At 46.2% G+C, this 27,429-nt stretch overlaps 1 protein-coding gene across 1 annotated transcript; it reads left to right on the top strand.

The window, feature by feature from the left end:
• The first annotated feature begins 98 nt into the window (after positions 1-98).
• TPPP3 (tubulin polymerization promoting protein family member 3) lies at positions 99-22,882 on the top strand. The gene is made up of 4 exons (XM_087728582.1): positions 99-240; positions 13,951-14,144; positions 19,361-19,514; positions 21,719-22,882. The coding sequence occupies exons 2-4, from the start codon at positions 13,957-13,959 to the stop codon at positions 21,905-21,907; spliced, it is 531 nt and encodes a 176-aa protein (XP_087584708.1). The 5' UTR covers positions 99-240; positions 13,951-13,956; the 3' UTR covers positions 21,908-22,882.
• The last annotated feature ends 4,547 nt before the right edge of the window (positions 22,883-27,429 follow it).

Raw genomic sequence — 27,429 nt, 5'->3', positions numbered from 1 at the left:
ACCCGGGGCTTTGGCCGAGCGGAGGGGCGGTGCCTAGCCCGGCCCGGCCCTCCCCTCCCCCTCGCTGTTCTTCTGCTCTGCCTCCACCCTCTCCTCCCCCCCCCCAGCCGCTGTGTCACTCAGATCTCTATGGAGACGGGAATCAACAGCTGAGCCTCGCCCGGACGGTCGCGCAAGCCTTTTCCCCCCCAAAGCAGCGCGTTCTGCAAAAAGGCGCAGCGAGGTTGGAAGGCGAGCGGGGTAAGCAAGCTGGGAAAGCGAGGTGGGGTAGGGACGATTCCCAGGACGGGGTGGGGTGGGGGGTGCGCACCAGGCTTGCAGTCGGCGTCCTTCTGCTTTCCCACCGGTGTCGCTGCACAAGCCGCAGCTGGAGCCACGCGCCCTGCTCCATCCCTCCGCGGTGTGCAGCTCCAGCTCCGCGCATCCCTTCTCCAAGCTGCCCTCTCCAAGGACCCTCCCTCTTACTCTCTGTCTGGGCGCGCTTCCTTGCACATCAACCCCCTTGAAATCTCAGCCATAGATGGCCATGAGCAGGGGAACCCTCCCCCTCCCCTAGCCCGACGCCCTCCAGATGCTCCGGACCACATCCCACCCACCGCCACCTCCACTGATTTTGGGTGAAGGACCACTCGGGAGGGCGCCGGGTTGGAGACAGAGCGTCGAAGCTTCCCCTTTTTTTTGCGGGTTGCAGCGAAGACAACTCGGTGACGTCATGTTTTGCTCTGCACGGCTTTAATCTGGGATGCAGTCTGGTTTTTTCCACCAGGCTGTAGGGTAAATAATGCAAATATATATATATTCTCTGTTTCTCTCTGTCTCTGTCTGTCTCTGTCTGTCTCTCATCTATCATTTGTCTGTCTGCCTGTCTGCCTGTCTGCCTGCGTGCCTGCCTGCGTGCCTGCGTGCCTGCCTGTCTGCCTATCTGCCTATCTATCTATCTATCTATCTACCTACCTACCTACCTACCTACCTACCTACCTACCTACCTACCTACCTACCTATCTATCTATCTATCTATCTATCTATCTATTTATCTATCTATCTGTCTATCATTATATCTATCTATCTATCTATCTATCTTCTATCTATCGTCTATCTTTCTATCATCTATCTATCATCTATCTGTCTGTTTCTATCATCTATCATCTACCTACCTACCTACCTACCTATCTACCTACCTATCTATTTATCATCTATATCTATCATTATCTTTCTATCATCTTTCTATCATCTATCTATCTGTCTGTCTGTCTGTCTATCATCTCTATATCTATCTATCTATCTATCTATCTATCATCTATCTATCGTCTATCTTTCTATCATCTATCTTTCTATCATCTATCTTTCTATCATCTATCTATGTGTCTGTCTATCATCTATCATCTCTCTCTCTCTCTCTCTCTCTCTATCATCTATCTATCTATCTATCTATCTATCTATCTATCTATCTATCTATCTATCTATCTATCTCTATCTCTTCTCTTTCTGCGATCCTGATCACCGTGATTCCCGTGCAGGTCTGCTCTTAAGGCATCTCTAGATCCCGAGCATGGGCTTGGCTGAATGGGTTCTCCTTCATTGGTGGCTGGATGGCTCTTTCACTCCGTGCATCTGTCTGCTTATCCTAGTGGGTTGTTTAGGCGCGACGGCTAGGAATATCCTCTTTAGTCCCCGCTGATGTTTATTCGCCTTTGTGGTTGTTAATAGGACTGGGGAGAAAGCAAAAAAAATCTCATCTAGAGATGCACAGATTTTAATTGTAACAGTAGGAGATACGCAGAAGGGCTGCTTGGCTCAATCAGGCAGATGGTTCTTATGCTTTTTGTTTGAGTAAACATTTGAAAATAGATGGCTACCCTCTAACGGGGCAAGTTAACCTTAGCTGAGCTTTGCCTAGAGATTTCCACTGATACGTTTGATAGTTGCAACTTCAGAATCTTTTCATTCTGGATTTAGCAGTCTGTGTGAAGGATCCTGCTTTGCACTCCGGTTTATTGCGAACTAACACAACTACCATGTGAAGAACAGTTGCAGAATATTTGGCTAATATTTGGAAATTGAGATTTTGCAATACTCTAGAGAAAAGAAAGACTGGGGGGTGGTGGTGTCACAATAGCAGGATTCCAGGATTTGAGGGAGTGCCACAAAGAGGAGGGGAGGGGCGGTGTCAACTTATTCTCCAAAGCACCAGAAGGCAGGACAAGAAACAATGGATGGAAACTAATCAAGGAGAGAAGCAACCTAGGATTAAAGGAGAAACTTCATAGCAGTGAGGACAATTAACCAGTGAAAGAGCTTGCCATCAGAAGTTGTGGTTGTGCCATCACTCGAGGTTTTCAAGAAGGGACTGGACAACCACTTGAGCAGGGGGTTGGATTAGAAGACCTTAACATGAACTAGCCACATAATATGAGCCACTTAAACATGAGCCAGCAGTGTAAAGCAATAGCCACAAATGCTAATACAATCCTTGGTTGTTTAAACAGAGGCATAGAAGACCTCCAAGGTCCCTTCCAGCTCTATTCTAATCAACTATTCTAGCTTTCATCTTGTTTAGTGTTGATTATTAACCTAAGAAGCAGTCATGAGACTGGATCCACAGTTGATCCAAGAACTTCAGCAAGCCAATAGATTTGAGATGACCTTCTGTATATGGATCAGTGTTTCTCAAGCTCAGCAACTTCAGGAAAGGTGGACTTCAACTCCCAGAACCCCCCAGCCAGGATCTTCCACACCTTTTAAAGTTGGTGAGCTTGAGAAACACCGAGATGGACCATTGATATTCATTAGGGCCACCTTTTCTCCACCCTGGTCAAAGATGTTTGGCATTCACTTTTAGATCCTTGCAAAAATTGCAAGACAGACTATGTGAAAAGCCCTGGGTGCATTCTTTGGTATCTCCAGTTTAAAAGGACCAAGCAGCAAATGATTCCAAGGCTTGTCCCAAAGATGCTTTTTCAAAAGGCATCTGGATTTTCTTGTTGTTGTTTTTTTCCCTTGAAAACTTTTCACTTCTCATCCAAGAATTTTCTTCGGTTCACTGAATGGGAGAAGATTCTTGGTTTTCCCTTTGGGACAACCATGACCAGGATGACTGAGAATCTCCATAGATGGTGCCAAGTCTTCTTTGCACAAAACCTTACAAAACCCTTTATCAGAGTCAATGAACTGGAGGCAGAGGGTAATGATCTACTGATGTGCATTAAACCAGGGGTGAAATTCAGCAGGTTCTGACAGGTTCTGGAGAACCGGTAGCAGAAATTTTGGGTAGTTCGGAGAACTGGCAAATGCCACCTCTGGCTGGTCCTAGAGTGGGGTGAGAATGGAGATTTTGCAGTATCCTTCCCCTAGGAGGTGGGATGGGAATGGGGATTTTGCACTTTTCTCCCCATGGAGTGGGGTGGGAATGGAGATTTTGCAATATCCTTCCCCTGGAGTGGGATGGGATATGGAGATTTTGCAATATCCTTCCCCTGGAGTGGGATGGGATATGGAGATTTTGCAATATCCTTCCCCTGGAGTGGGGTGGGAATGGAGATTTTGCAATATCCTTCCCCTGGAGTGGGGTGGGAATGGAGATTTTGCAATATCCTTCCCCTGGAGTGGGATGGGATATGGAGATTTTGCAATATCCTTCCCCTGGAGTGGGATGGGATATGGAGATTTTGCAATATCCTTCCCCTGGAGTGGGGTGGGAATGGAGATTTTGCAATATCCTTCCCCTGGAGTGGGGTGGGAATGGAGATTTTGCAATATCCTTCCCCTGGAGTGGGGTGGGAATGGAGATTTTGCAATATCCTTCCCCTGGAGTGGGGTGGGAATGGAGATTTTGCAATATCCTTCCCCTGGAGTGGGATGGGATATGGAGATTTTGCAATATCCTTCCCCTGGAGTGGGATGGGATATGGAGATTTTGCAATATCCTTCCCCTGGAGTGGGGTGGGAATGGAGATTTTGCAATATCCTTCCCCTGGAGTGGGGTGGGAATGGAGATTTTGCAATATCCTTCCCCTGGAGTGGGGTGGGAATGGAGATTTTGCAATATCCTTCCCCTGGAGTGGGGTGGGAATGGAGATTTTGCAATATCCTTCCCCTGGAGTGGGATGGGATATGGAGATTTTGCAATATCCTTCCCCTGGAGTGGGATGGGATATGGAGATTTTGCAATATCCTTCCCCTGGAGGGGGGTGGGAATGGAGATTTTGCAATATCCTTCCCCTGGAGTGGGGTGGGAATGGAGATTTTGCAGGATCCTTCCTTAGGAGGTGGGAGGGAATGGGGATTTTGCACTTTCCTCCCCCTGGAGTGGATTAGGAATGGAGATTTTGAGTAGCCTTCCCCTGCCACACCCACCAAGCCACGTCCACAGAACCGGTAGTAAAAAAATTTGAATTTCACCACTGCACTAGACCTGTCGGGGGGTGGTCTAGTGCAGTTGTTCTGAGCATGCCTGTCGGCACTGATAACAAGTACAAAAAGGCTTTGTTTCTGCCCTAAATCAGGTCACTTACATATTTTCAGCATTTCCTTTCAACCTTCAATCCTGGCCATTGAAAACCAGCCCTGGTGATGAGGACAGACCCCCTTGTTCTGCAGTTTTGAATCATCCGCCATCTTGAGACATGATGGTATTATATCTGGCCAGCTCTCCAGAGCAGCGGTGGGAAGCCATATTCTTCTCTCCACTGCTGAACTGCGCCTTCCAGGAGTCCAGCCTGACCAATGGATCAGCCGGGCCATCCAGTTTAATAAGATCTGGTGGGGTGGGGGAGGCACACAGTCGTCCTTACTCGTGCTAGTGATCCTCACACCCGATCTGAGAAAATGGCTAGGAATGATAGCCGCTTCCTTTTTGGGTTTGCATTCTATATTCCTGGTCCTTGCAAGCAGAGATGGAGAGTCTAAGAGTCTTTCTTAAGCATCCCGCATTAAAAAAAAATGGGGCTTTGGTCTATTTGCACTTCAATCCGAGCAGGAGATACTTCATTGATTGGGAGATGCTTCCAGTCCATAATATGTGCTTCTGCTCCTTTTAATGAATGGGTCCAAGAGGGGGAAGAGACAGCTCTGTGTTGCAGCCCTTGGAAGTGAACAGGGCTGCAATTGTTTGGACTGTTATTCCCCCCTGAGATACGTTTAAGTGTTTACGGGTAGCTTTGTTCCCATCACAGATCTAAGGCAGTAAATACACATGAGCGGGGCAGATCTGTTCATATTCATTCTAGAAAAAGGTCATTAAAAAAATATGAGGTCCTCTCGGGTATCCCAAGGGGGTTAACAACCAAAGATTTCAGGATGCTCCCCAGCCCATTGAAAGGGGGGAGATTACTGCGTTGCAAATTTATAAAAGAGATGTCAAATACACACAGGCCAATGATCTCCCTACTATGGCCGTTCCCAACATAATGTGCATTGCACCTTTGCCCTCCAGAATTACTGGTAATTAGGGAGGGAGGGAGGGGGGGAGAGAGAGAGAGGAGGGAGGGAGGGAGGAAGAGACAGGGAGGGGAGGGAGGGAGGAAGAGATTGAAGGGAGGCAGGGAGGAAGAGAGAGAAGGAAGGGAGGAAGAGCAAGGGGGAGGAAGAAGGGAGGGAGGAAGAGAGAGAGAAAGAGGATAAGTATTTCTTGTATAATTGTATATGGTTATAGTTATGGTTATGGTTCTGGGCAGCCTACAGAAACATAAACATAGACAATCTAAAACGTAAACACTGCCATGATTAAGCATAGAAAATTCTGGATAAAAAAAAAAGATGTTTTGAGTTCTTTTTTTAGGTTTTAATGACAGCATTACCTCTCATGTCAGTTTATTCTGCAGTATACAGCTCAGCACACACAAATATCTATCTGCAGAACTTAATAGCTTTGGAGAGCCCCAGGGAGTAAGGCAGTTCTGCAAAATGGGTAGAGCTGCATACAGCTTCAACCAAAAATGTACTTTTCCTTTTCTGCATATGCGCAAGTGGTGTTTTTTAGAGGCTGTTCTCCACCCACCCACCCCGTTTTGCTTATTAAAATGACATGAAGCTTATTTTAAGATGTAAATTACAGATGTGTTTCTTTCCCCAAAGAGAAAAAAAAGCATACTGCCATTTTTTTGGCAGTCTAGGGGACGTTAAAAAAAATGACTCTGAGGTTGGAGAATGACTAGCCCCAAAAATACAATTCCCATGTAAAAGCCAATGTGTTTGTTAATTCTTGTAGCCTGCCCAATTGAAAGGAAGCCAGCGGGCAGGTCACAACAAGTTAAAATTGTAAATACACTCTACAACAGTTAAATAAAGCTAAATTAAAAAAAAACAACCAATAACCACTATCAATCTTCCCTCAAGTTGGAGAAGTTAACTAGGGATAAGTATCATTTGTTGCAACACATTTTAGAAGGCATTCAGAAGACCAACATTGCAGGCCAAAAATAAATAAACCGATCAAAATCCATGCAAAAGATTGAACACTTTAGGGACCAGACTAACAAACTAGAATTTGTTAATTTAGATTCCACGTGTGTTTTTAAGCTTTAGTTTAATACTAACTATGGTTTGCTTTGATGAACTAAAGCCCAGCAATGTATTTATTTTGCAAATGCAAAATTATGTAGTTACAATTTAGCAAATACAATGAAATGACTGCATAGTCGAAGGAGAAGTGAATGCCAACAGACGTACAAATGAAAGCCAATATTGAGCTCTTCTTAAATGTGGCTTGTTTGTGATCCATCTTTGGAATCTGAAACGTGGTTTGCATACTCCGTGACATGATAGTTAGTGCAAACATTGGGCTTGGCCTGATGTCTGAAATGAGCTAGCCTATTGGGCGGGGAAGCCCTGTTACTGCATGTTTGTTTATGTATCCAAGAAAACAAGCAACTAGCCCAACGGTGTGAATTAGGCAATCTGCTGAAAGAATCCTGCTTGTATAGTGAACACGGCTTGAGTCAACACCTTGAGCAATGGAGGAAAGGAAGGAGAGTTTGAAAGAAAGACAATAACTAGGAGCCACCATCCACAATGTAGCTGATTTACTGTTTCTAGTGCAGTCATCAGTCTGGGGATAGAATAGAATAGAATAGAAAATATAGAATAGAAATAGAAAGAATAGAATAGAATAGAGAATATGTAGAACAGAATAGAATAAAGAATACAGTAGAGCACAGAGAATAGAATGGAATGGAGTGTAATGAAACAGACTTCAATAGAATGTAGAGTAGGGTAGGGTAGAATAGAATCGAAATAGAAAGAATAGAATAGAATAGAGAATATGTAGAACAGAATAGAATAAAGAATACAGTAGAGCACAGAGAATAGAATGGAATGGAGTGTAATGAAACAGACTTCAATAGAATGTAGAGTAGGGTAGGGTAGAATAGAATCGAAATAGAAAGAATAGAATAGAATAGAGAATATGTAGAACAGAATAGATTAAAGAATAAAGAACAGAGAACAGAATGGAATGGAGTGTAATGAAACAGACTTCAATAGAATGTAGAGTAGGGTAGGGTAGAATAGAATCGAAATAGAAAGAATAGAATAGAATAGAGAATATGTAGAACAGAATAGAATAAAGAATACAGTAGAGCACAGAGAATAGAATGGAATGGAGTGTAATGAAACAGACTTCAATAGAATGTAGAGTAGGGTAGGGTAGAATAGAATCGAAATAGAAAGAATAGAATAGAATAGAGAATATGTAGAACAGAATAGATTAAAGAATAAAGAACAGAGAACAGAATGGAATGGAGTGTAATGAAACAGACTTCAATAGAATGTAGGGTAGAGTAGGGTAGAGTAGAGTAGGATAGGATAGGATAGAGTAGAATAGAATTATTTATTGGCCAAGTGTGATTGGACACACAAGGAATTTGTCTTTGGTGCAGATGCTCTCAGTGTACATAAAGAAAAGAAAAAAATAAATATATTCATCAAGACTCATAAGGTACAACATTTATTGATAGTCATAGGATACTAATAAGCAATCACATCATACTAGGAAACAATAAAACAATATAAATTGCAAAGATATAAGTCCTTCCATATTTAGGGAATTCATGCACAAACAGACATGCCATACAAATTCATGCATGCAGCTACTCTTTACACTTTATATCTTGCGTGTGAGCGAGAAGACTTTTAATTTTGTATCTTTATAATTTGTCTGGTTTTTTTTAGCTTGTCTGTTTTTGGAAACCACAGGTTGTTTTTTTTTCATGGAAATGAAAAGTGCTCAAGCATGCATTTGAACACGCATTCAAACATTGTGTTCGCTCCGTGCATTCCGACCCCGGACATTGAAATAAAAATTCAAACATTTTTGACTGGGAGATGCCCAGGATTGGTTAGAAGGTGGATGGCTCTGTCAATTTTTAAAAATCAATCAATCAATGCCCCCCCCCCCCATCGCCAGAGTCTGTGCGCGAGAAGAGACGCCAGAGGTCTTTATGAAATCTAGGTCTGGGATCTGTAACTGAGTTTGGTTGAGCCAGAATTCGTGCGGCGTTTATCTTCCTAAGTGCGCAGTGGAGCCATTCCGCATCTGCTGCCTTTGTGCCCGGTGTGTGTGTGTGTGTGTGTGTGTGTGTGTGTGTGTGTGAACGTCTTGGTTCATCTGTGTCAGTCTTTCACAATCTTCTCTCTCCCCAGCCTTGGAGCCGGTGGGGAAGCAGAGATAAGAATGAACGCATCAACACTCCTCCTGTCACACACATCCACACGTGTCTCTTTTTGCAGAATTCAGGACAACCCCCATCCTCCCTGCTTGCAACAGCATCCAAAGATCACAACCCACCCATAGCAACCGTCGCCGCGCAACACAAACTCTGGCCACACCGACAGCCAAACGCACCCGTCTGTTTTTGTTTAATGTCAGGGCTTGTAACTATGGTCTTGGATCTGGCAAAAGCCCAGGTTGGCTGGTGCCCTAACGGAGGAAAAGCAGGGTTACTAAGGGCATTGGGCTCAGGAGGAGCTATGGGCAGGGTGACCCAGAGCAGAGGAATTGCTGATTTCTTGCAAGGGAACGAGTACCTTGGATAACCTTCCTTCCTGCTTCCCTCTGGCTCTACAGTTGGGCTGAGGGAGGCAGCAGATCCGGGGCATGAACCTGTTCCTTATATAATGCCTTTTTTTTCCTGCCAAAAGTTTTATTTTTAAGCTCACTTAGATCATTGGGCTCCCTTTGGGTCACCGGCAAGAATTGAGGGTGAGGGGAGACCCGTTGCTATGCCACTCCCAGTTGGCCAAAGTCTCAGGGGAGCCGGAGAAGAGAGCTTCGCCCAGGACTCAGCGAGAAAATCGTCCTTTACCTAACCTAACCCTGGGCGTAACTCTTGAGTGGACTTTGCCCGTCCCTCCTGGAGAGGCCGACACCTGCTTGCTCAGCTTATAGGTTCCTGACATCCAATCTGGGGGCCAGAAGCGAGAATGAAATCACTCGTGTGGCAGTTAAACATGACAGAAGAAGGCCTGGCTCTTGGGGGCCGTTCAGAGTGAAGTGGCAACGCTGGAATTCTTTCTGGGTCTTTCGTTTTGGTAGCAGAGGTGGCCCATGGAGACCCTGGAAGGCTTTTCTCCTGAGCCCAGAGAGGAAAGGTTAATGCTTTTTTCTACCAATGGTTTTTGCCTCCTTCAGAGTCATCTGCCTCTCCATGATTAAGTCAAGCAGAAAAGCCATCAGTGCGCTGGAAGGGTGGTGGTTATGTGTGTGTGTAAAAGTGGATTAATGCACTGAGTTCGTTCTATCATCTAATCTATCTATCTATCTATCTATCTATCTATCTATCTATCTATCTATCTATCATCTATCTTTCTATCATCTATCATCTGTCTGTCTGTCTGTCTGTCTGTCTGTCTGTCTCTATCTCTCTATCTCTTCTGTCTCCGTGATTCTGTGATTCCTATGCAGGTCTGCTTTTAAGGCATCTCTCTCTCTCTCTCTCTCTCTCTCTCTCTTCTCTATCTATCCATCCATCCATCCATCCATCCATCCATCCATCCATCCATCCATCCATTCATATCTCTCTCTCTCTCTCTCTCTCTCTCTCTCTCTCTCTCTCTCTCTCTCTCTCTCTCTCTCTCTCTCTCTCTCTCTCTATCTATCTATCGTCTGTCTGTCTGTCTATCTGTATCTCTCTATCTCTTCTGTCTCCATGATTCTGATGGCTGTGATTCCTATGCAGGTCTGCTTTTAAACCCTCTCTATCTGTCTGTCTGTCTGTCTGTCTGTCTGTCTGTCTTTCTCTCTCTGTCTCTCTCTGTCTCCTATCTCTCTCTCTCTCTCTCTCTCTCTCTCTCTCTCTATCTATCTATCTATCTATCTATCTATCTATCTATCATCTATCCATCCATCCATCCATCCATCCATCCATCCATCTTCTTTCTCTCTCTCCCTCTATCCTTCCTATCTATCTATCTATCTATCATCTATCTATCTATCTATCTATCTATCTATCTATCTATCTATCTATCTATCTATCTATCCATCTATCTATCTCTCTCTATCTCTCCCTCTATCTATCTATCTCTCTATCCACACACACAGAGCTCTCAATTCAGCACCAGATGTGGCTCTTCAGTCCAGAATTAAAAGTACCGTTTGCATCATAGTAAATATCTGAGAACCATCCATTCATTATTATATGGTGGTTTTTCTACATAGGGTGGAAACACAAACGTTTGAGGCTTACACAATTTCTGACTTGGCTGAAGCCATTGAGTCAATGGCTTGACAAATGTTGCAGCCCTCACACTCGACACAATTTCTATGTAGAGGCATTCCAGGTTGCCTCCTTTTCAGTCCAATATTAGGTTGTTGTTGTTTTTTTACAATGTTGTTTTGATATTATTTATGGTTTTTTCCATATCTTACTTCTTTAGCCTAATTATAGCATATAAACATTATAAGTTATGTTTTTATTTTAATTGGTACTTAAAGAAGTAACATTACTGAGAAAGGGAAGCAGAAGGAAAAATAAATAAACAGAAAAGAGGTTCACAAGCATTATGAAACTACCATTTAAAAGCTTTAAACCATTGTTAAAATCAAGCTAATGTTCAATTATAGAAGATGATCATTGGTTTGATATAAATTATAAATCAAGATAGGGGTTATAATAATTTCTGTCTAAAAAAATATTAAGCAAATCGAAGTGTTGTGCTCTGATGTTAGAAGAAACCCAAACGTTATATACGGAATTAATTTTATAATTAAAAATTTGTTTCAAAATTCAAACGCATGGTGATTTTGGACAGCAGAGCATATAGCCCCAAGTTAATTTGCCATTCTTCTGTAGAAGAAATCATTTGCAATTTGCAACAAGAAGCAGCCTTTCAATCTAGTACCGTGGAACATTTTTGAATAATTTCTGCCTCTTTGTGCTTATTACTCATACTGTTTTTGATTGCTCTTTATATAACAACTTGGAACAGAACTGCATTTCCTTGCTTCGAGCTTCGAGGGTGGAAATGAGAAGGAAGCAGAATTAGGCTAAACTCGAAGAATAACGTCCTAACAAAACCAGAACGTTAATTCGAATGACAAGACAGATATCCTAAGGCTGTGATGGTGAACCCTATGGCACACGGAGCCCTCTCTGCGGGCACGCGAGCTGTTGCCCCAACTCAGCTCCACCCCGCATGCGTATGCACCTCCCGCCAACCTGCTGATTTTTGGGTCTCTGGTGTGCATGCACAGGAGCGTGCGGGGTGCATACGGAAGATATGTGTGCATGCATGGGGGTTGGGAGGAAGCGTGGGGGAGTGTTGCTCACCCCACGCTCCCGTTTTTGGTCCCAGGATGCTTCAAGGGAGACCTACTAGGCCCAAAACAGGCCGTGGAGGAGTTCTGCGTGCCCCTACCACGCCCCATTTTTTGTCCCAAGAGGCTGCAGGGAGGACTGCTAGGCCCAAAACCCGGGGGAGAGTTGTGCACACATGCACGGGAGTAGGGGGGAGCTGGGGCAGAGGCGCTGCATGGGGGATGTCATGTGCACATTGGATTATGGGTGTGAGCATGTGTGCGAACGGACGCTTTTGGCACACGACAATAAAAATGTTAATCATCACTGTCCTAAGGTGATAGGGATTCTTTTTAATGGCGATGCGTAAGGTGTGGGACCAGCAGTCTTCTGCCAGGAATTCAGGATTTACATTAAATAGAACCAGTAAATAATATTTCTCTGGCTCTGATAAGAAACTGTGTGTCAGCGTTCCAAATATCATGCAGAATTAAATCAGAGTCCAAGGCAGAGCTATCCTTAAAGTTCCAATTTAATAAGACAGACATGTTGGCAACGAACTGTGGAATCCCAAATCTAAAAGCTTCCTGGAATTCCACCCAGTGAAAGTTCATGATCTTATCCCCACACCCACAAATCCATCACATGGTCCAATTTTCTTCGGCCACCCTGGCATCTCCACCCTGCTGGTTCCAGTCAGGTGCAGAGGTGCAGAGACAAAATATGACCTTGGGCTTCTAGAAAAGAGTGACAACAACACATTCCACAATTCTACTCCTTTCTATTCCCCCCTCCCAATTACTACACTAATGAAACAGCATAGTGAAATAATAGAGAATGTGGCAGGCCAAAGATCCTAAAAAGGGAATATGACTGCAGGCCTGACACTGTGTTCTGTTGTCTAAAATGGATTAATGTTGGGTGTTTTCATATGCACAAAACCTCCAATTGTCTACCCGATACTGTTTTTGGCACCGGGATCAAACCTGATCCAATAGAATTATCGTATAATTAGAAAGCCCTCCAGCTATCCTTGGATAATATTTCAATTCAACAGTTTATTTGTTATCATACCTAATAATTAGCTATTTGCGTAACTAATTATTCAAACGCACACCATTTCTGTTGAGCTGGATTTCAGTGGAATAAATTGCAATCGCCACAGATAATAAAAAAAAGAAAAGAAATCAATCTAGATAGCTACCATGAATTGCTCTGGGAAGATCCACCTAAGGAGGATTGCAACCTTCTGCTAATTTGGGGGTTTCATAATTCCCTCCGGATCTCCACTGTTGACCTTTGAAATGAAACAAATAAAGGATTGACTAATGGGCTTTTAGCATGATGCCTCTGGATTCCATTCCCTCGAACATTTTGCAGAAGAGGAGTTACATAAACTGGTTTGAAGAAAGCCTCCAAGAGGAGGGAGGAGGTAACATCAGGTTTTTTTTTTTATAGGAAATCTGCATCCAGTCTAGGCCTCCTGGAGATCTTGGATTACAGCTTGCACAATATCCTTGTCCCCCGTGGACAAAATATTTTATTCTTAATTGTCTTGGGTTCCTATAGATTAGAAGAAATGTCCGTGGTTTAATTTTGTTCCCATTTAACTTTTCAATCATTATATAAGTAAAGGTAAAGGTTCCCCTCGCATATGCGTGCTAGTTGTTTCCAACGTAGTGGCTCAGTGGCTAAGATGCTGAGCTTGTCGATCAGAAAGATCAGCAGTTCAGCGGTTCAAATCCCTGGCAACGCATAATGAAGTGAGCCCCCATTACTTGTCCCACCTTCTGTCAACCTAGCAGTTCGAAAGCATGTAAAAATGCAAGTAGAAATCCAAGTAGACCTTTGGTGGGAAGGGAACAGCATTCCGTGCGCCTTCAGCCTTTAGACATGCCGGCCACGTGACCACGGAGACGTCTTCGGACAGCGCTGGCTCTTCGGCTTTGAAACGGAGATGAGCACCGTCCCCTAGAGTTGGGAACAACTAGCACATATGTGCGAGGGGAACCTTTACCTTTACCCTAAGTCTTAACCCAACATAGCCTGTGACTCAAGGTTGCCTTATCCTGGCCTTTAAGCCCAAGTGGGGTGGAACCGAAATCCATAAGCACCTGGAGATCATTGGGTTGCGTCTCTCTCTCCCAATATTCTGGATGTTAGTTCATATCCCCATCTGCAATCTGGATCTCAACCTGGGCCTGTTCCTGTGTTTTGAAAGGGCACCATGGCAGAGAGCACAGACATGGAATCCTTGCAGGAAAGCTTCCGGAAATTCGCCATCTATGGAGACACCAAAGCGACGGGGCAGGAAATGAATGGCAAGAACTGGGCCAAGCTGTGTAAAGATTGTAAGGTGATCGATGGAAAAGGCGTCACCGGCACAGAGGTGGACATTGTCTTCACCAAGGTGAAGTAAGTGTTGGCTTCTTTTGTTTTGAAAAGTTTTTTTAAAAAATTTTTGTTCTCTATATACAGTTATAGGTATACATTCACATAGTTTATTATTCTTTTTTACATTCCTCATTCTTATACATTTATCATTCCATTTACAGGGTTATAAACATACCATTTGGGTTGCTTTGTTTACCATCCCTCGCCTGTTTTGACACCATCTTCTTTCCCTTTCTTTACTCCCTCCCTCCCTTCTCTACTTTCTTCCCCTCTCCTTCTCCCTTCCATCTTCCTCTCCTCACCTCTATCTTCCTTCCCTCCTCTTCTTCTCCTCTCCTCTCCTCCTCTCTTCCCCTTCCTACCCCCTCTTCTTCTCCCTTCCATCTTCCTCTCCTCACCTCTATCTTCCTTCCCTCCTCTTCTTCTCCTCTCCTCTCCTCTCCTCCTCTCTTCCCCTTCCTTCCCTCTTTCCTTCTCCCTTCCATGTTCCTCTCCTTACCTCTATCTTCCTTCCCTCCTCTCTTCTCCTCTCCTCCTCTCTTCCCCTTCCTACTCTCTTTCCTTCTCCCTTCCATGTTCCTCTCCCCACCTCTATCTTCCTTCCCTCCTCTTCCTCTCCTCTCCTCCTCTCTTCCCCTTCCTACCCCCTCTCCTTCTCCCCTCCATCTTCCTCTCCTCACCTCTATCTTCCTTCCCTCCTCTTCCTCTCCTCTCCTCCTCTCTTCCCCTTCCTACCCCCTCTCCTTCTCCCCTCCATCTTCCTCTCCTCACCTCTATCTTCCTTCCCTCCTCTTCCTCTCCTCTCCTCCTCTCTTCCCCTTCCTACCCCCTCTCCTTCTCCCCTCCATCTTCCTCTCCTCACCTCTATCTTCCTTCCCTCCTCTTCCTCTCCTCTCCTCCTCTCTTCCCCTTCCTACTCCCTCTCCTTCTCCCCTCCATCTTCCTCTCCTCACCTCTATCTTCCTTCCCTCCTCTTATTCTCCTCTCCTCCTCTCTTCCCCTTCCTACCCCCTCTTCTTCTCCCTTCCATCTTCCTCTCCTCACCTCTATCTTCCTTCCCTCCTCTTCTTCTCCTCTCCTCTCCTCCTCTCTTCCCCTTCCTACCCTCTTTCCTTCTCCCTTCCATGTTCCTCTCCTTACCTCTATCTTCCTTCCCTCCTCTCTTCTCCTCTCCTCCTCTCTTCCCCTTCTGACCCTCTTTCCTTCTTCCTTCCATGTTCCTCTCCTCACCTCTATCTTCCTTCCCTCCTCTTCCTCTCCTCTCCTCCTCTCTTCCCCTTCCTACCCCCTCTTCTTCTCCCCTCCATCTTCCTCTCCTCACCTCTATCTTCCTTCCCTCCTCTTCTTCTCCTCTCCTCCTCTCTTCCCCTTCCTACCCCCTCTCCTTCTCCCCTCCATCTTCCTCTCCTCACCTCTATCTTCCTTCCCTCCTCTTCTTCTCCTCTCCTCCTCTCTTCCCCTTCCTACCCCCTCTTCTTCTCCCTTCCATCTTCCTCTCCTCACCTCTATCTTCCTTCCCTCCTCTTCTTCTCCTCTCCTCTCCTCCTCTCTTCCCCTTCCTACCCTCTTTCCTTCTCCCTTCCATGTTCCTCTCCTTACCTCTATCTTCCTTCCCTCCTCTCTTCTCCTCTCCTCCTCTCTTCCCCTTCTGACCCTCTTTCCTTCTTCCTTCCATGTTCCTCTCCTTACCTCTATCTTCCTTCCCTCCTCTTCTTCTCTCCTCTCCTCCTCTCTTCCCCTTCCTACTCTCTTTCCTTCTTCCTTCCATGTTCCTCTCCTCACCTCTATCTTCCTTCCCTCCTCTTCCTCTCCTCTCCTCCTCTCTTCCCCTTCCTACCCTCTTTCCTTCTTCCTTCCATGTTCCTCTCCTCACCTCTATCTTCCTTCCCTCTTCTTCCTCTCCTCTTCTCCTCTTTTCCTTTCTTTTTTATTGTTGCAGGTGTCTCTTCCCGCTCTTAATTTTTATTTTCATGGGGGGAGGGGGTATTTCCACGGACCCAAAACTAGTTAAATATAAGTGTTGGCTTCTTGATGGGGCTTCGTTTGTGAAACGGAGGAGCTCTGACACGGAGAGCTTTCCAACAAATGTAGAACATACCATTAAAGCATATTATCACTGCATTTTAATGTATGTATGCTACATTGGATTTTTTTCCCCTTCCAGGCCCTCTAGGCAGCATATCCTACAGCAGGGGTGTCAAACACAAGGGCAGCGGGCTGTATCCAGCCCACAAGTGTTTAGATCTGGCCTGTAGGGCTACCCTGGAAACAACAAAGGACCGGCCCGCAGTATCTCTGCCAGTGAAAATGGAGCTCGGGAAGGCTGTGCGCGAGACCCTCCCGAGCTCCGTTTTCGCTGGCAGAGTTGTGGGAAGCCATTGCAGCCAAAAGCAGAGTTCGGGAGGGACACGTGTGGCTCTCTTGAGTTGTTTTCGCTGGCAGAGGCTTTCAAGAGGCACCAGGAGCCACAAAGGTCCTAACTGGAAGCTCTTGTTCAATTCTGGAGCTGAAGTCTGGTCCACCCACTATAGAGTCTCCTCCTAGCATGGCATCCTTTTTCCTCTACCTGTCCTAACTGAAAGCCCTATCAATTGTGGAGCTGACCGGAAAACCCGCTCCTTGCCATAGAGTCTCCTCCTGGCGCGCCATGCTTCGCCATGGTCTCTCAAAATTATAGCGCCGACTGGCGACAGGGAGCCGCAACAGAGGGATAATAGAGCCACATGCGGCTCCAAAGCCACAGGTTGCTGACCCCTTGTCTTGGCAGTTGCCAGGAGCCAACAGTGACTTGAAGGCACACAAGCAAACCTGTGGACCACAACTCTTGCTAAGTTTTCTCGGGGCGGCAAAAACATGGCTCTTTAAAAAAGCATTTGGAGGATGTTGAGCTCAGGCCAGTCCCTTCTGGGTGTCCCTGAGACTGTTTGTGAGATGATCGGATTGTGTATTGTTTGAAGGTTTTGATGATTGCCCGTGACTCTCCGGAGCTTACAGCCATTGTGCAGCATAGTAATTCCGATAAATACAAATAGATCTCTGTCACACACACACACACCGGCACACACACAAATACACACATGCATACCTCACCCAGTTTCCCTGGCTGAATGCCACCTTGCACTTGGCACAGCTGAGGACCACATCTGTGCTTCTGAGAAGACCAAATTGTTCCCATTTGATCCAAAGTATTGGCAGAATGTCTTTTTGCTACTACTCCTTTGGCTCGGCCCCATTTGTTGTTTCAGAGGTTAAGTCCTTAGCTCTGGCAGAAAATGTAGCTTAGTCTGCCGGCCTTGTTTGTTTGTGAAGGAAAGGCCTTGATTACAGAAACAAATGGTTTAATTGGAGGGAGGAGAGAGAGAGATACAGAGAGAGATGTGTGTGTGTGAGAGAAAGAGATGAGAGAGAGAGCAAAAGAGCAAAAAAGAGATACAGTGAGAGAGAGGGAAAGAGAGAGAGAGAAAGAGAGGGAGAAAGAGAAAGAGAGAGAGGGAAAGAGAGAGGGGGAAAGAGAAAGGGAAAGAGAGAGAGGGAAAGAGAGAGAGGGAAAGAGAGAGAGAGAAAGAGAGGGAGAAAGAGAAAGAGAGAGAGGGAAAGAGAGAGGGGGAAAGAGAAAGGGAAAGAGAGAGAGGGAAAGAGAGAGAGGGAAAGAGAGAGAAGGAAAGAGAGAGGGAAAGAAAGAGAAAGAGAGAGGGAAAGAGAGAGAGAGAAAGAGAGAGGGGGAAAGAGAAAGAAAGAGAAAGGGGGGAAAGCGAGAGAAGGAAAGAGAGAAAGAGAGTGGCTTGCCGCCCATGTGACCGGATGGGAGTGGCTTGCCTCCCATGTGACCGGATATGAAGATGCCGACGACACTTGTCAGAACCACCTTAAATTACCTCACACACAGCACTGGCATGCATAAGAATAGGATGTAAACTTGCTTTTTAAAAGGCATCTTTGGTTTGCGTTAAAACAACTTCAACACACGCAATGTTCTGATTGCACCACAAACGCAGTAGTCATCCTTACCTTTCACAGAGGCCCTGAGTTCACAGAGGCCCAGGAGCCAAGGTGGCGCAGTGGTTAAAAGCAGCACTGCAGGCTACTGCTAGATCAGCAGGTCAGCGGTTCAAATCTCACCGGCTCAGGGTTGACTCAGCCTTCCATCCTTCCGAGGTGGGTAAAATGAGGACCCAGATTGTTGGGGGCAATATGCTGACTCTCTGTAAACCGCTTAGAGAGGCCTGAAAGGCCTATGAAGCGGTATATAAGTCTACTGCTATTGCTATTGCTATTGCTATTGAGTTTTATAAATATGAGCATGATAGTGTAGAATAATCATATCCAAGGACCAGTGGTGGGTTTCAAAAAATTTGGAACCTCTTCTGTAGGTGTGGCCTGCTTTCTGGGTCCACTGGTGGAACCTCTTCTAACCGGTTCGGTAGATTTGACGAACCGGTTCTACCGAATAGGTGCGAACTGGTAGGAACCCACCTCTGCTCCACACCCACAAGTCCATCCCATGGTCCAATCTTCCACTGCCACGCTGGCATTTCCACCCAATCCAGTTCTGGTCAGGTGCAGAGGTGCAGAGACCAAGGATGACCTTGGGCTTCTAGAAAGGAATTTTTTTATTTGAAAACAAACACATTCTACTCCTTACTATTCCCCCTCCCAATTCCCCACTATTGAAACAGTATAGAAAAATAATAAGAGAGTGTGGCAGGCCGAAGACGCTAAATGGAATATGACGGCAGACCTGACATTGGCTTTGTGGAAGGGGATTTTATGAAGCTTGGCTGCTCTCTTTTTTTTTTTAAATTCAATGTTACGCCTTTTATGGCTTTCATCTATTCAATTGTAACCGAGCCAGAGTCTTTTATGTGAAATGGGCATAAATCAAATCAATAAATGGGATTTGGAAGGGCAGGGAGATCCTCCCGAGAGTTATCTTGCCTCCAAAGAGAAATCAGTCACACTCCCAAGATACTATTTATATGCAGAGAAACCGGACCACAGGTTATAAAACACACGTCTCCAAAATAAAGACACAAACAAGCAGCATTGCCTTGAAGCCTACAGAAGATGATTGCAATTCCTGAGGAGTCACCAGCACAACCCCTTTCTCTGGATAAATGAAAACCCCATTTATTCTTTCCGCTGGGTCTGGGCATAAAAGGGCGGAGGGCAACCGACCAAAAGGGGGTCTTCTTTCCCTGCGAGTGGTTTGTGAGCTCTTTGTTCTCATTGTCTTACAGAGCAAAATCCTCCCGGGTCATCGGTTACGAGGAGTTCAAGCGGGCCTTGGAAGAACTGGCGCCAAAGCGGTTTAAGGATAAAAGTGGCGAGGAGGCTTTCAACTCCATCTGCCAACTGGTGGCAGGCAAAGAGCCAACCAACGTGGGCATCACTGTGAGTGTTGCTCCTGGGAGAAAGGGAGGGAGGGAGGGTGGAGAGGGAGAGAAGGAGGGTGGAGAGGAAGGGAGGGAGGGAGGGAAGGTGAGAGCTAGAGGGAGGGATGGAGGGAAGGAAGGGAGACAGAAAGAGGAAAGGAGGGAGGGAGGTAAGGAAGGAAGACAGAAAGAGGAAGGGATGGATGGATGGAAGACAGAAAGAAAGAGGAAGGGATGGAGGGATGGAAGAAGACCGAAAGAGGATAGGATGGATGAATGGAAGGAAGGAAGATAGAAAGAGGAAGGAATGGAGGGATGGAAGGAAACAGAAAGAGGATAGGATGGAGGGATGAATGGAAGGAAGGAAGATAGAAAGAGGAAGGGATGGAGGAATGGAAGGAAACAGAAAGAGGATAGGATGGAGGGATGAATGGAAGGAAGGAAGATAGAAAGAGGAATGAATGGAGGGATGGGAGGAGACAGAAAGAGGATAGGATGGATGGAAGAATGGAAGATAGAAGGAGGAAGGGATGGAGGGATGGGAGGAGACAGAAAGAGGATAGGATGGATGGATAAATGGAAGGAAGGAAGGAAGATAGAAAGAGGAATGGATGAAGGGAAGGCAGGAGACAGAAAGAGGAAGGGATGGATGGAGGGGTGGAAGCAGAGGTGGGTTCCTACCGGTTCGCATCAGTTCGGTAGAACCGGTTCGTCAAATCTACCGAACCGGTTAGAAGAGGTTCCACCAGTGGACCCGGAAAGCAGGCCACACCTACAGAAGAGGTTCCAAAAATTTTTGAAACCCACCACTGGGTGGAAGGCAGGAAGGAAGGAGACAGAAAGCGGAAGGGATGGAGGGAAGGAAGGATCCCGTAGAAGTCGAGCCATGAAAATTAGCCTATGCATTGCAGAACTAGGAGATGGGCAGATTCTAAGATGTGGAGGAATGTTAGGGTTGGTGATTTGCTGGAAATTTTGGGGATTTTAATTGTAACACAACTGAAGTGCATCCATGAAAACTTGACAGTGTGATAAATAAATACACAAATAAGGGGAGAGAGGCAGAATTATCAGGGTGGCCTATATTTTGTTGGCTAAAATCTACACGACTTGCTTTTTACAGAGGGTAAATCGTGAAGGAAATAGTCAAGATTTCCCTTTGTTTTCCTTTTTCCTCGATGGGAGGTTTTTCTTTAAATCCATGTTAGGTCTTGTAGAAGACACAGAATTGAGCACAGGATCATCCAATCCAACCCTCTGCGGGGTGCAGGAGAACCATCCCAGCCACCCAGGAGAGGCAGATGTCCAGCTTCTTTGAAAAAACTCCAGAGTTGGAGAACTCACAACTTTTCTTACGTTGTACAGATCAGGAAGTTTTTCAATGTACTGAAACAAAATATAAGGGGCCGAAGCTTACCAGTTGTGTGTGGTCTTCCTGTATCCCAGTGGTGGGAAACCACTCTTCCAATGTTTAGCAAATACAGTGTTTAACCATCTGAGCACCCGGGTGGTTGGGGCCAATAGGCTGACCAGGTCAACTTCCCAGAGAATGCTGTAAGGCATTATGAAGCATTATGATGGTGATGGCCAGAGGTGGTATTCTACCGGTTTGGACCGGTTCGCCCGAACTGGTAGCGGAAATCACTGGTGGCCCCGCCCACCCATCCCAGATCTATGCCATCCCGTTTAGGCCCTTTTTTCACCAACAGCCCATGCGCGGAAGGCTGAGCGCGCACATTCACATTTGCCGTGACCCGACAAATGCGCGCCCGACAAATGCACACCGACAAAACCACCGCGACAAAACAGCAAAGTCGAAAGCGCGCCCACTAAAGCGCACCGACAAAACCGCGCCCACAAAAGCATGATTAGGGTTTTTAGGTTAGGGTTAGGGTTAGGGTTAGGGTTAGGGTTAGGGTTAGGGTTAGGGTTAGGGTTAGGGTTAGGGTTAGGGTTAGGGTTAGGGTTAGGGTTAGGGTTGTTAACGTTGTTTTTGCGTTGTTTTCGATGGCACGCTTTTGTCGGTGCGCATTTGTCAACGTGCTTTAGTGGGCGCACTTTCGACTTCGCCGTTTTGTCGCGGCGGTTTTGTCAGCGCGCATTTGTTGGTGAACCACATTTGCAAAGCAGTAGGGGAGGTAAGTGAATGCCACCCCTGGTGATGGCAGTTGGGCGTTGGTCAATGATGGATCCTGAGCTCTGCCTTGTCTTTGTGATTCCTAGAAAGCCAAGAGTGTAGGGGCTGTGGAGCGGCTGACGGATACCTCCAAGTACACTGGATCCCACAAGGAACGCTTCGACGAGACCGGGAAGGGCAAAGGAAAGAGCGGGCGGGAGAACATCGTAGACAACAGCGGCTACGTATCGTCCTACAAGAACGCCGGCACCTACGACGCTAAAGTGAAGAAATAAAGCGCCGCTGTCGCAGCCTGCGCCGAAGAAGGGGGCGCCCCAGTGACATGCCCCTTGTATTGGGGGTGGGGTGGGGTTTTTTTTTAGCTGGGCCTGCTCCCGGGTTCTGAGTTGCAAAATGGAAGGGCTGCTGCTGTTCTCCATCTTGGCCTGGCCTTTTGCTTCCCATACCCCCCCAGAGTTGCATCTGTAACACCCCCTTGTTTCAGATTTTTATCCCAGGCTTCTCACCCTCAACGGCTTCTCAGGCTTCCCACCCACTCGCTCAGGGGAATCTTCAAGACTAAATATGGCTCTTGCTTAGGTTAGAACTTCTGCTTCTCACGTAGCAACTGTAAAAGGCGCCAGGGGTATGTGAGGTAAACCGAGCGGCTGCCTTCTTCCCCACAACTCACTGACCTCTGAGAAGGCCTTGAACACCTTGTCCGTGTGCACCAGTGCTAAAATCCTCTCACCTAGCCTGTAACCTGCCCTGACCATTTGGGTTGGACTGCAGCTCCCATTGTTCGTAGCCAGTTGTGCAGTGGTGGGATTCAAATTTTTTTTACTACCGGTTCTGTGGGTGTGGCTTTGTGGGAGTGGTGTGGCTTTCTGGGCGTGGCAGGGGAAAGATACTGCAAAATCCCCATTCCCTCCCCACCCCACTAACCTGCTTTCCAGCTCTGTTCTCCTGTGCAGGGCAACAGAAGAAGATCAGCGGAGAGGCAGCAGGGGCGCGGCCAGCCTATTTGCCAGTTCTCCAAACTACTCAAAATTTCCCCTACCGGTTCTCCAGAACTGGTCAGAACTGGCTGAATACCACCTCTGCAGTTGTGGCCCTCTTGTCTGGCATAATGGGAGTTGCAGTTCCGCATTTCTGAAGTGTGACTGGTTGGGGAATCCTGTCCTCTGGCATCATTTCACCGCTTTCGAGCTTTATAAGTCAAGCTGTATATGAATAAAGCACTACTAAATATATTCCTCAAATTACCAGAAGCGGCTGTCTTGTAGATCCTGTTCATCCCACACATCAGTGGGGGCTGATGTCTCTCTCTCTCTCTCTGTGTTGCTGAAGCATGCTTGGTTACACTAAACCATGGTTTGTTCAGCCATGTTTTTCCAATGAGCTCCTGTTGGCTGGGATAAGGGAATATATGAAGCTAACCTGACCCCCCCCCCCAAAAAAAACAGCCTGGGGCAGGGATAGTTAACCTTTTTGGTGCCAAGTGCCCAAAGCGCGCATGCGCCCCAAACCCCAAGACACAATGCGAGTGCGCCTCCCTGCGCATGCACCCTGCCCCACCCTCACCCATTTTTGGCTTACAGGTTGGTGCAGGAGGCCTTCCAGAGCCAAAAAGGACTGCGGGGGGCTGCACAGACATGCGCAACCCCCCAAAATGCAATGCAAACACCCTCAGTATATGCACTCCGCCCTCCACGCATGCGTGGCAGAGCCCCAAAGACCAGCTGACTGGCAGGAGGTCCGTACGCATGTGCGGTGAAGCTGGGGCAACGGCTGGCGTGGCCGCAGAGAGGGCTCTGGGTGCCATCTGTGGCACGCATGCCATAGGTTTGCCATCACGGGCCTAGGGTTCAGTGCACTCAACGTCTTTCATTCGTCCTCAAGGCCTTGGGCTCTGGCAATATTGGAAGGCCACAATTGGAGATGTGGGTTTTCACTGAATTATAATACAGCAAGATAAGCCAACTCAAGAGCCAAGATGGCGCAGTAGTTAGGGTGCAGTACTGCAGGCCACTTCAGCTGACTGTTATCTGCAGTTCAGCGGTTCTAATCTCACCGGCTCAAGGTTGACTCAGCCTTCCATCCTTCCGAGCTGGGTGAAATGAGGACCCAGACTGTGGGGGCGATATGCTGACTCTGTAAACCGCTTAGAGAGGGCTGAAAGCCCTATGAAGCGGTATATAAGTCTAACTGCTATTGCTATTGCTATTGCATTACACTCGGCCTTTCCCAGGATTGTCCCTGTTGGGGGACCCTGAGGTTGAGGCTGTCATCTTACACCTGCCTGGCACGTCTTGCCTGCCCCTTCCAAAAACAACTTAACTGGCATCTCTTTCTCTTGCTCTTGAGCAATTTCGGTGTCCTGGAGAAGGTAGAAAAACGTTGGGGCAGAGGTGGGTCCCTATCAATTCGGACCGGTTCGGCTGAGTAGGTAGTAACTCGGCCAGACATGCCCCCAAACTGGTCCTATCGGCAGTGCCATAGGCGCCGCCATCTTGTTTTTTGCTTTTTTTGCTAACGCGCATGCACGTGAAGTGTGTGCGCACCCACAGCGCACCCTTGAGCAAATCGACAGTAACAGAAGCCGGAATTCACCCCTGCGTTGGGACAGTTGTTTTGTTGCCAGCCTGGAATTCCTTGCCTTTCTGTGTGTGTGTGTGTGTGTGTGTGTGTGTGTGTGTGTGTCTGTCTGTCTGTCTGTCTGTCTGTCTTTTTTCCAGGCCTCTGGGGATTCTTAGTGGCATGGATGGCTCCCAGCTGTTGAATGTATGGCCTTGCTGCTATTTTTCTCACACACATCTGTCTCTGTTTCCCCCAGCACGTTTATTCTTCCTCCCGACCTCTTTTGGGTTTGTGTACGTGGGCACAGGGGACAGCCACAGGTGCATGGGACACGATTTCATGCGCAGCAACCCATCGTCGCCCACACGGGGGCAAAAGACATCATTTGCATCACTCCGACACACCTGATGTGGCTTGTAGGAAAACGCTTAGAGGCTTTGCCACTATTCTACTACACTAAGATTTCTCCGTTCTTCCTTCTAGAGCAGTGGGCCTCAAGCTTCCTAATGCCGCGACCCTTTAATACAGTTCCTCATGTTGTGGTGAACCCCAACCATAAAATTATTTTATGTTTTCCATATTTTTTCGAAAATGTATGTTTTCTAATGGTCTTGGGCGACCCACGTAAAAGAGTCGTTCGACCCACAAAGGGGTCACGACCCACAGGTTGAGAACCACTGTTCTAGGAGTTGTCAACTCAACTCTCTTTATCCGCCACTATTCTACTACATTAAGATTGCTCCGTTCTTCCTTCTAGGGGTCATCAACTCTCTTTATCCAGTGGAAAATGGCTGACTTTTAACCAATTCTTCCCCCTCAGAAGGATACCTGAGTTGGAGTCACACCTTCAACATAACCATATTGTAGTTTTAATGTCGAAGGAGATTCTCAGTCCTCCAGGTAACGGTTGTCCCAAAGGTGTGTTTCAACTGGACTTTCTTGTTTTTTCCTCGAAGACGTTTTGCTTCTCCTCCAAGGAGCTTTTTCAGTTCTTATTGACTGATGAAGGATCGAAGGATTTATATTCCTTGCAATCCTCTGGTTGTTAGGACTATAAATCCTTCCATACTCCACCAGTCAGTCAAAACTGAAGAAGCTTCTTGGATGAGAAGCAAAACATCTTCAAGGAAAAAATGAAGTCCAGTTGCCTTTTGAAAAAGCACTTTGGGACATATTATAGTATACTTGCTTTTTAGTACAGAGCAAGTAGAAAAATAGGGACCATATTTGGTGGGAAGGTAACAGCGTTCCATGCCTTCGGCATTTAGTCATGCTGGCCACTGACCACAGAGATGTCTTCGGACAGTGCTGGCTCTTCGGCTTTGAAACGGAGATGAGCACCGCCCCCTAGAGTCGGGAACGACTAGCACATATGTGTGAGGGGAACCTTTATTTTAGTCCGACCAAAACGTCACATCAGTCTATTTTAAAATGCAAAAACAATCATTTCAAATATGAAATAGATGTTTTGAATTCAATGTGTTTTGCATTCCATTATTAGATGTTCCTTCTGCAAGGCAAAATAAGCAAAAAAAAAAGTCCTGGAATTGTTTAGAAGCCGTATTAAAAAAAAAAAGAGGAATATCTATTACTGGCAACAACTGAAGGGCAAATAAACTAAGAATAATTTCTGAGTGAATAAATCCATAGCAAATTTCCTTTTCTTGTCATTGAAGCCATTGGCTATTTTTTTTTTTTTTTAAAAATCACTTTCCTAAAATATAACTTTACACCAAAAATCCTACTCAATCAACGTTGTTGCAACAAGCTGATTTTATAAATAAGTTGGCTTGTTGAGGTTTCCTTTCATAAAGGAAGAAAGCTTGCAGCTATACAAGATAACTGGGAAAGACGGAATAAACAGGAGTCTAGGGAAATGCCGTGTCACAATAAACCAAGGTTTCTTGAGATCTCCAATCACACTCATCTGTGACCCTAAATACAAGCAATTGGATGTGCATCTGGCTGGTTGCATTTTCTTCCTTAACTGTGTATGCTATAGATTTAAGGACTCCTTGTTGTGGCCTGCCATCAGAGCTGGCAGCAGATTTGGGCAGTGAGGAGGTTGGAGAGAAACATGGGCCAGGTTTTAAGGGCTTTGCGGAAGGCCTGGAGGGTGGTGAGGGTTCGAATCTCCACGGGGAGCTCGTTCCAGAGGGTCGGAGCAGCCACAGAGAAGGCTCTCCTCCGGGTAGTCGCCAGTCGGCATTGGCCGGCGGATGGAATTCGGAGGAGGCCTAATCTGTGGGATCTAGGTCACAGGTGAACAATGAATCCCCCCCCCCCCAGGGAAATAAAAGAGGAGTAAAAGGGGAGTAGATTTTGCAGGAGACAATTAGTTCGCTTCATTGGTTTGTAACTCTCCGAGACTCCTTGCCAAGTTTCGCAGATATCGGCCTGGCAGCTCTCCAAGCCAGATAAGGTCTGTGATTGTAAATACTCCCTGGAAAAACTTTGCTGGATGTGAATCAGCAGAATTCACAGTCAATTAATAAAAGGGGTTTTTTGTCGGGGCAAGGAGTTTGCTTCAGGCTCTCGGGACTCAATAGGACAAAGTCTGGGAGCCTCACTGCATAATTTATAAAATTATGTACAATAATTGTATACGATAAATGCACAAGGGAGGAATCTCTTAGAGAAGAGAGGGAGTGACCAGCCATTTAGCAAGCTCTTCTGTACCAAAACACAAAAGGAGACTGAATTTGCAGCCCACCAAACACACACACACACACACACACACACACACACACACACACACACACACACCTTAATGCAAGAATTAGCCTTTGGCAATTGCAGCTGGGCACAGCTGGTGAATTTTTGCACAAAGGACCACGGAGCAAGCTTTTTAAATTGCATGTGAAACAAGAACGATAACCAAGGGACCAATTTTCATGGGTTGTTAGAAATCAGTGAGGTACAGAGGGAGAAGAAGGACTGGCAGACAAGACCGCCCTCTACTGGTCAATAAACAAAGGTTATGATTAATGTACCTTGGTTCACACCCGGTGAAATTCTTTTTTTTTTTTTAACTACCGGTTCTGTGGGCATGGTTTGGTGGGTGTGGTGTGGCTTGGTGGATGTGGCTTGGTGGGCATGGCAGAGGAAAGATACTGCAAAACTCCATTCCCACCTCACTCTGAGGCTAGCCAAAGGTGGCATTTGCCAGTTCTCTGAACTACTTAAAATTTCCGCTACCGGTTCTCCAGAACTGTTCAGAACCTGCTAGATTTCAGCC

Source organism: Thamnophis sirtalis, unplaced genomic scaffold (assembly GCF_051295495.1).
Source record: "Thamnophis sirtalis isolate CommonGarterSnake01/CBP01778 unplaced genomic scaffold, rThaSir2_p1.2 scaffold_14, whole genome shotgun sequence".
In the NCBI taxonomy this organism is placed as follows: domain Eukaryota; kingdom Metazoa; phylum Chordata; class Lepidosauria; order Squamata; family Natricidae; genus Thamnophis; species Thamnophis sirtalis.
Note: the sequence above shows the minus strand (reverse complement) of the source record. Positions and strands in the feature narration are given on the sequence as shown.

Excerpts from the sequence above, each read along its gene's own strand:
- TPPP3 (XM_087728582.1), top strand. The coding sequence starts at position 13,957 with ATGGCAGAGAGCACAGACATGGAATCCTTGCAGGAAAGCTTCCGGAAA. Across the intron at positions 14,145-19,360 it reads ATTGTCTTCACCAAGGTGAA|AGCAAAATCCTCCCGGGTCA; the intron begins GTAAGTGTTGGC and ends ATTGTCTTACAG. Across the intron at positions 19,515-21,718 it reads CAACCAACGTGGGCATCACT|AAAGCCAAGAGTGTAGGGGC; the intron begins GTGAGTGTTGCT and ends TGTGATTCCTAG.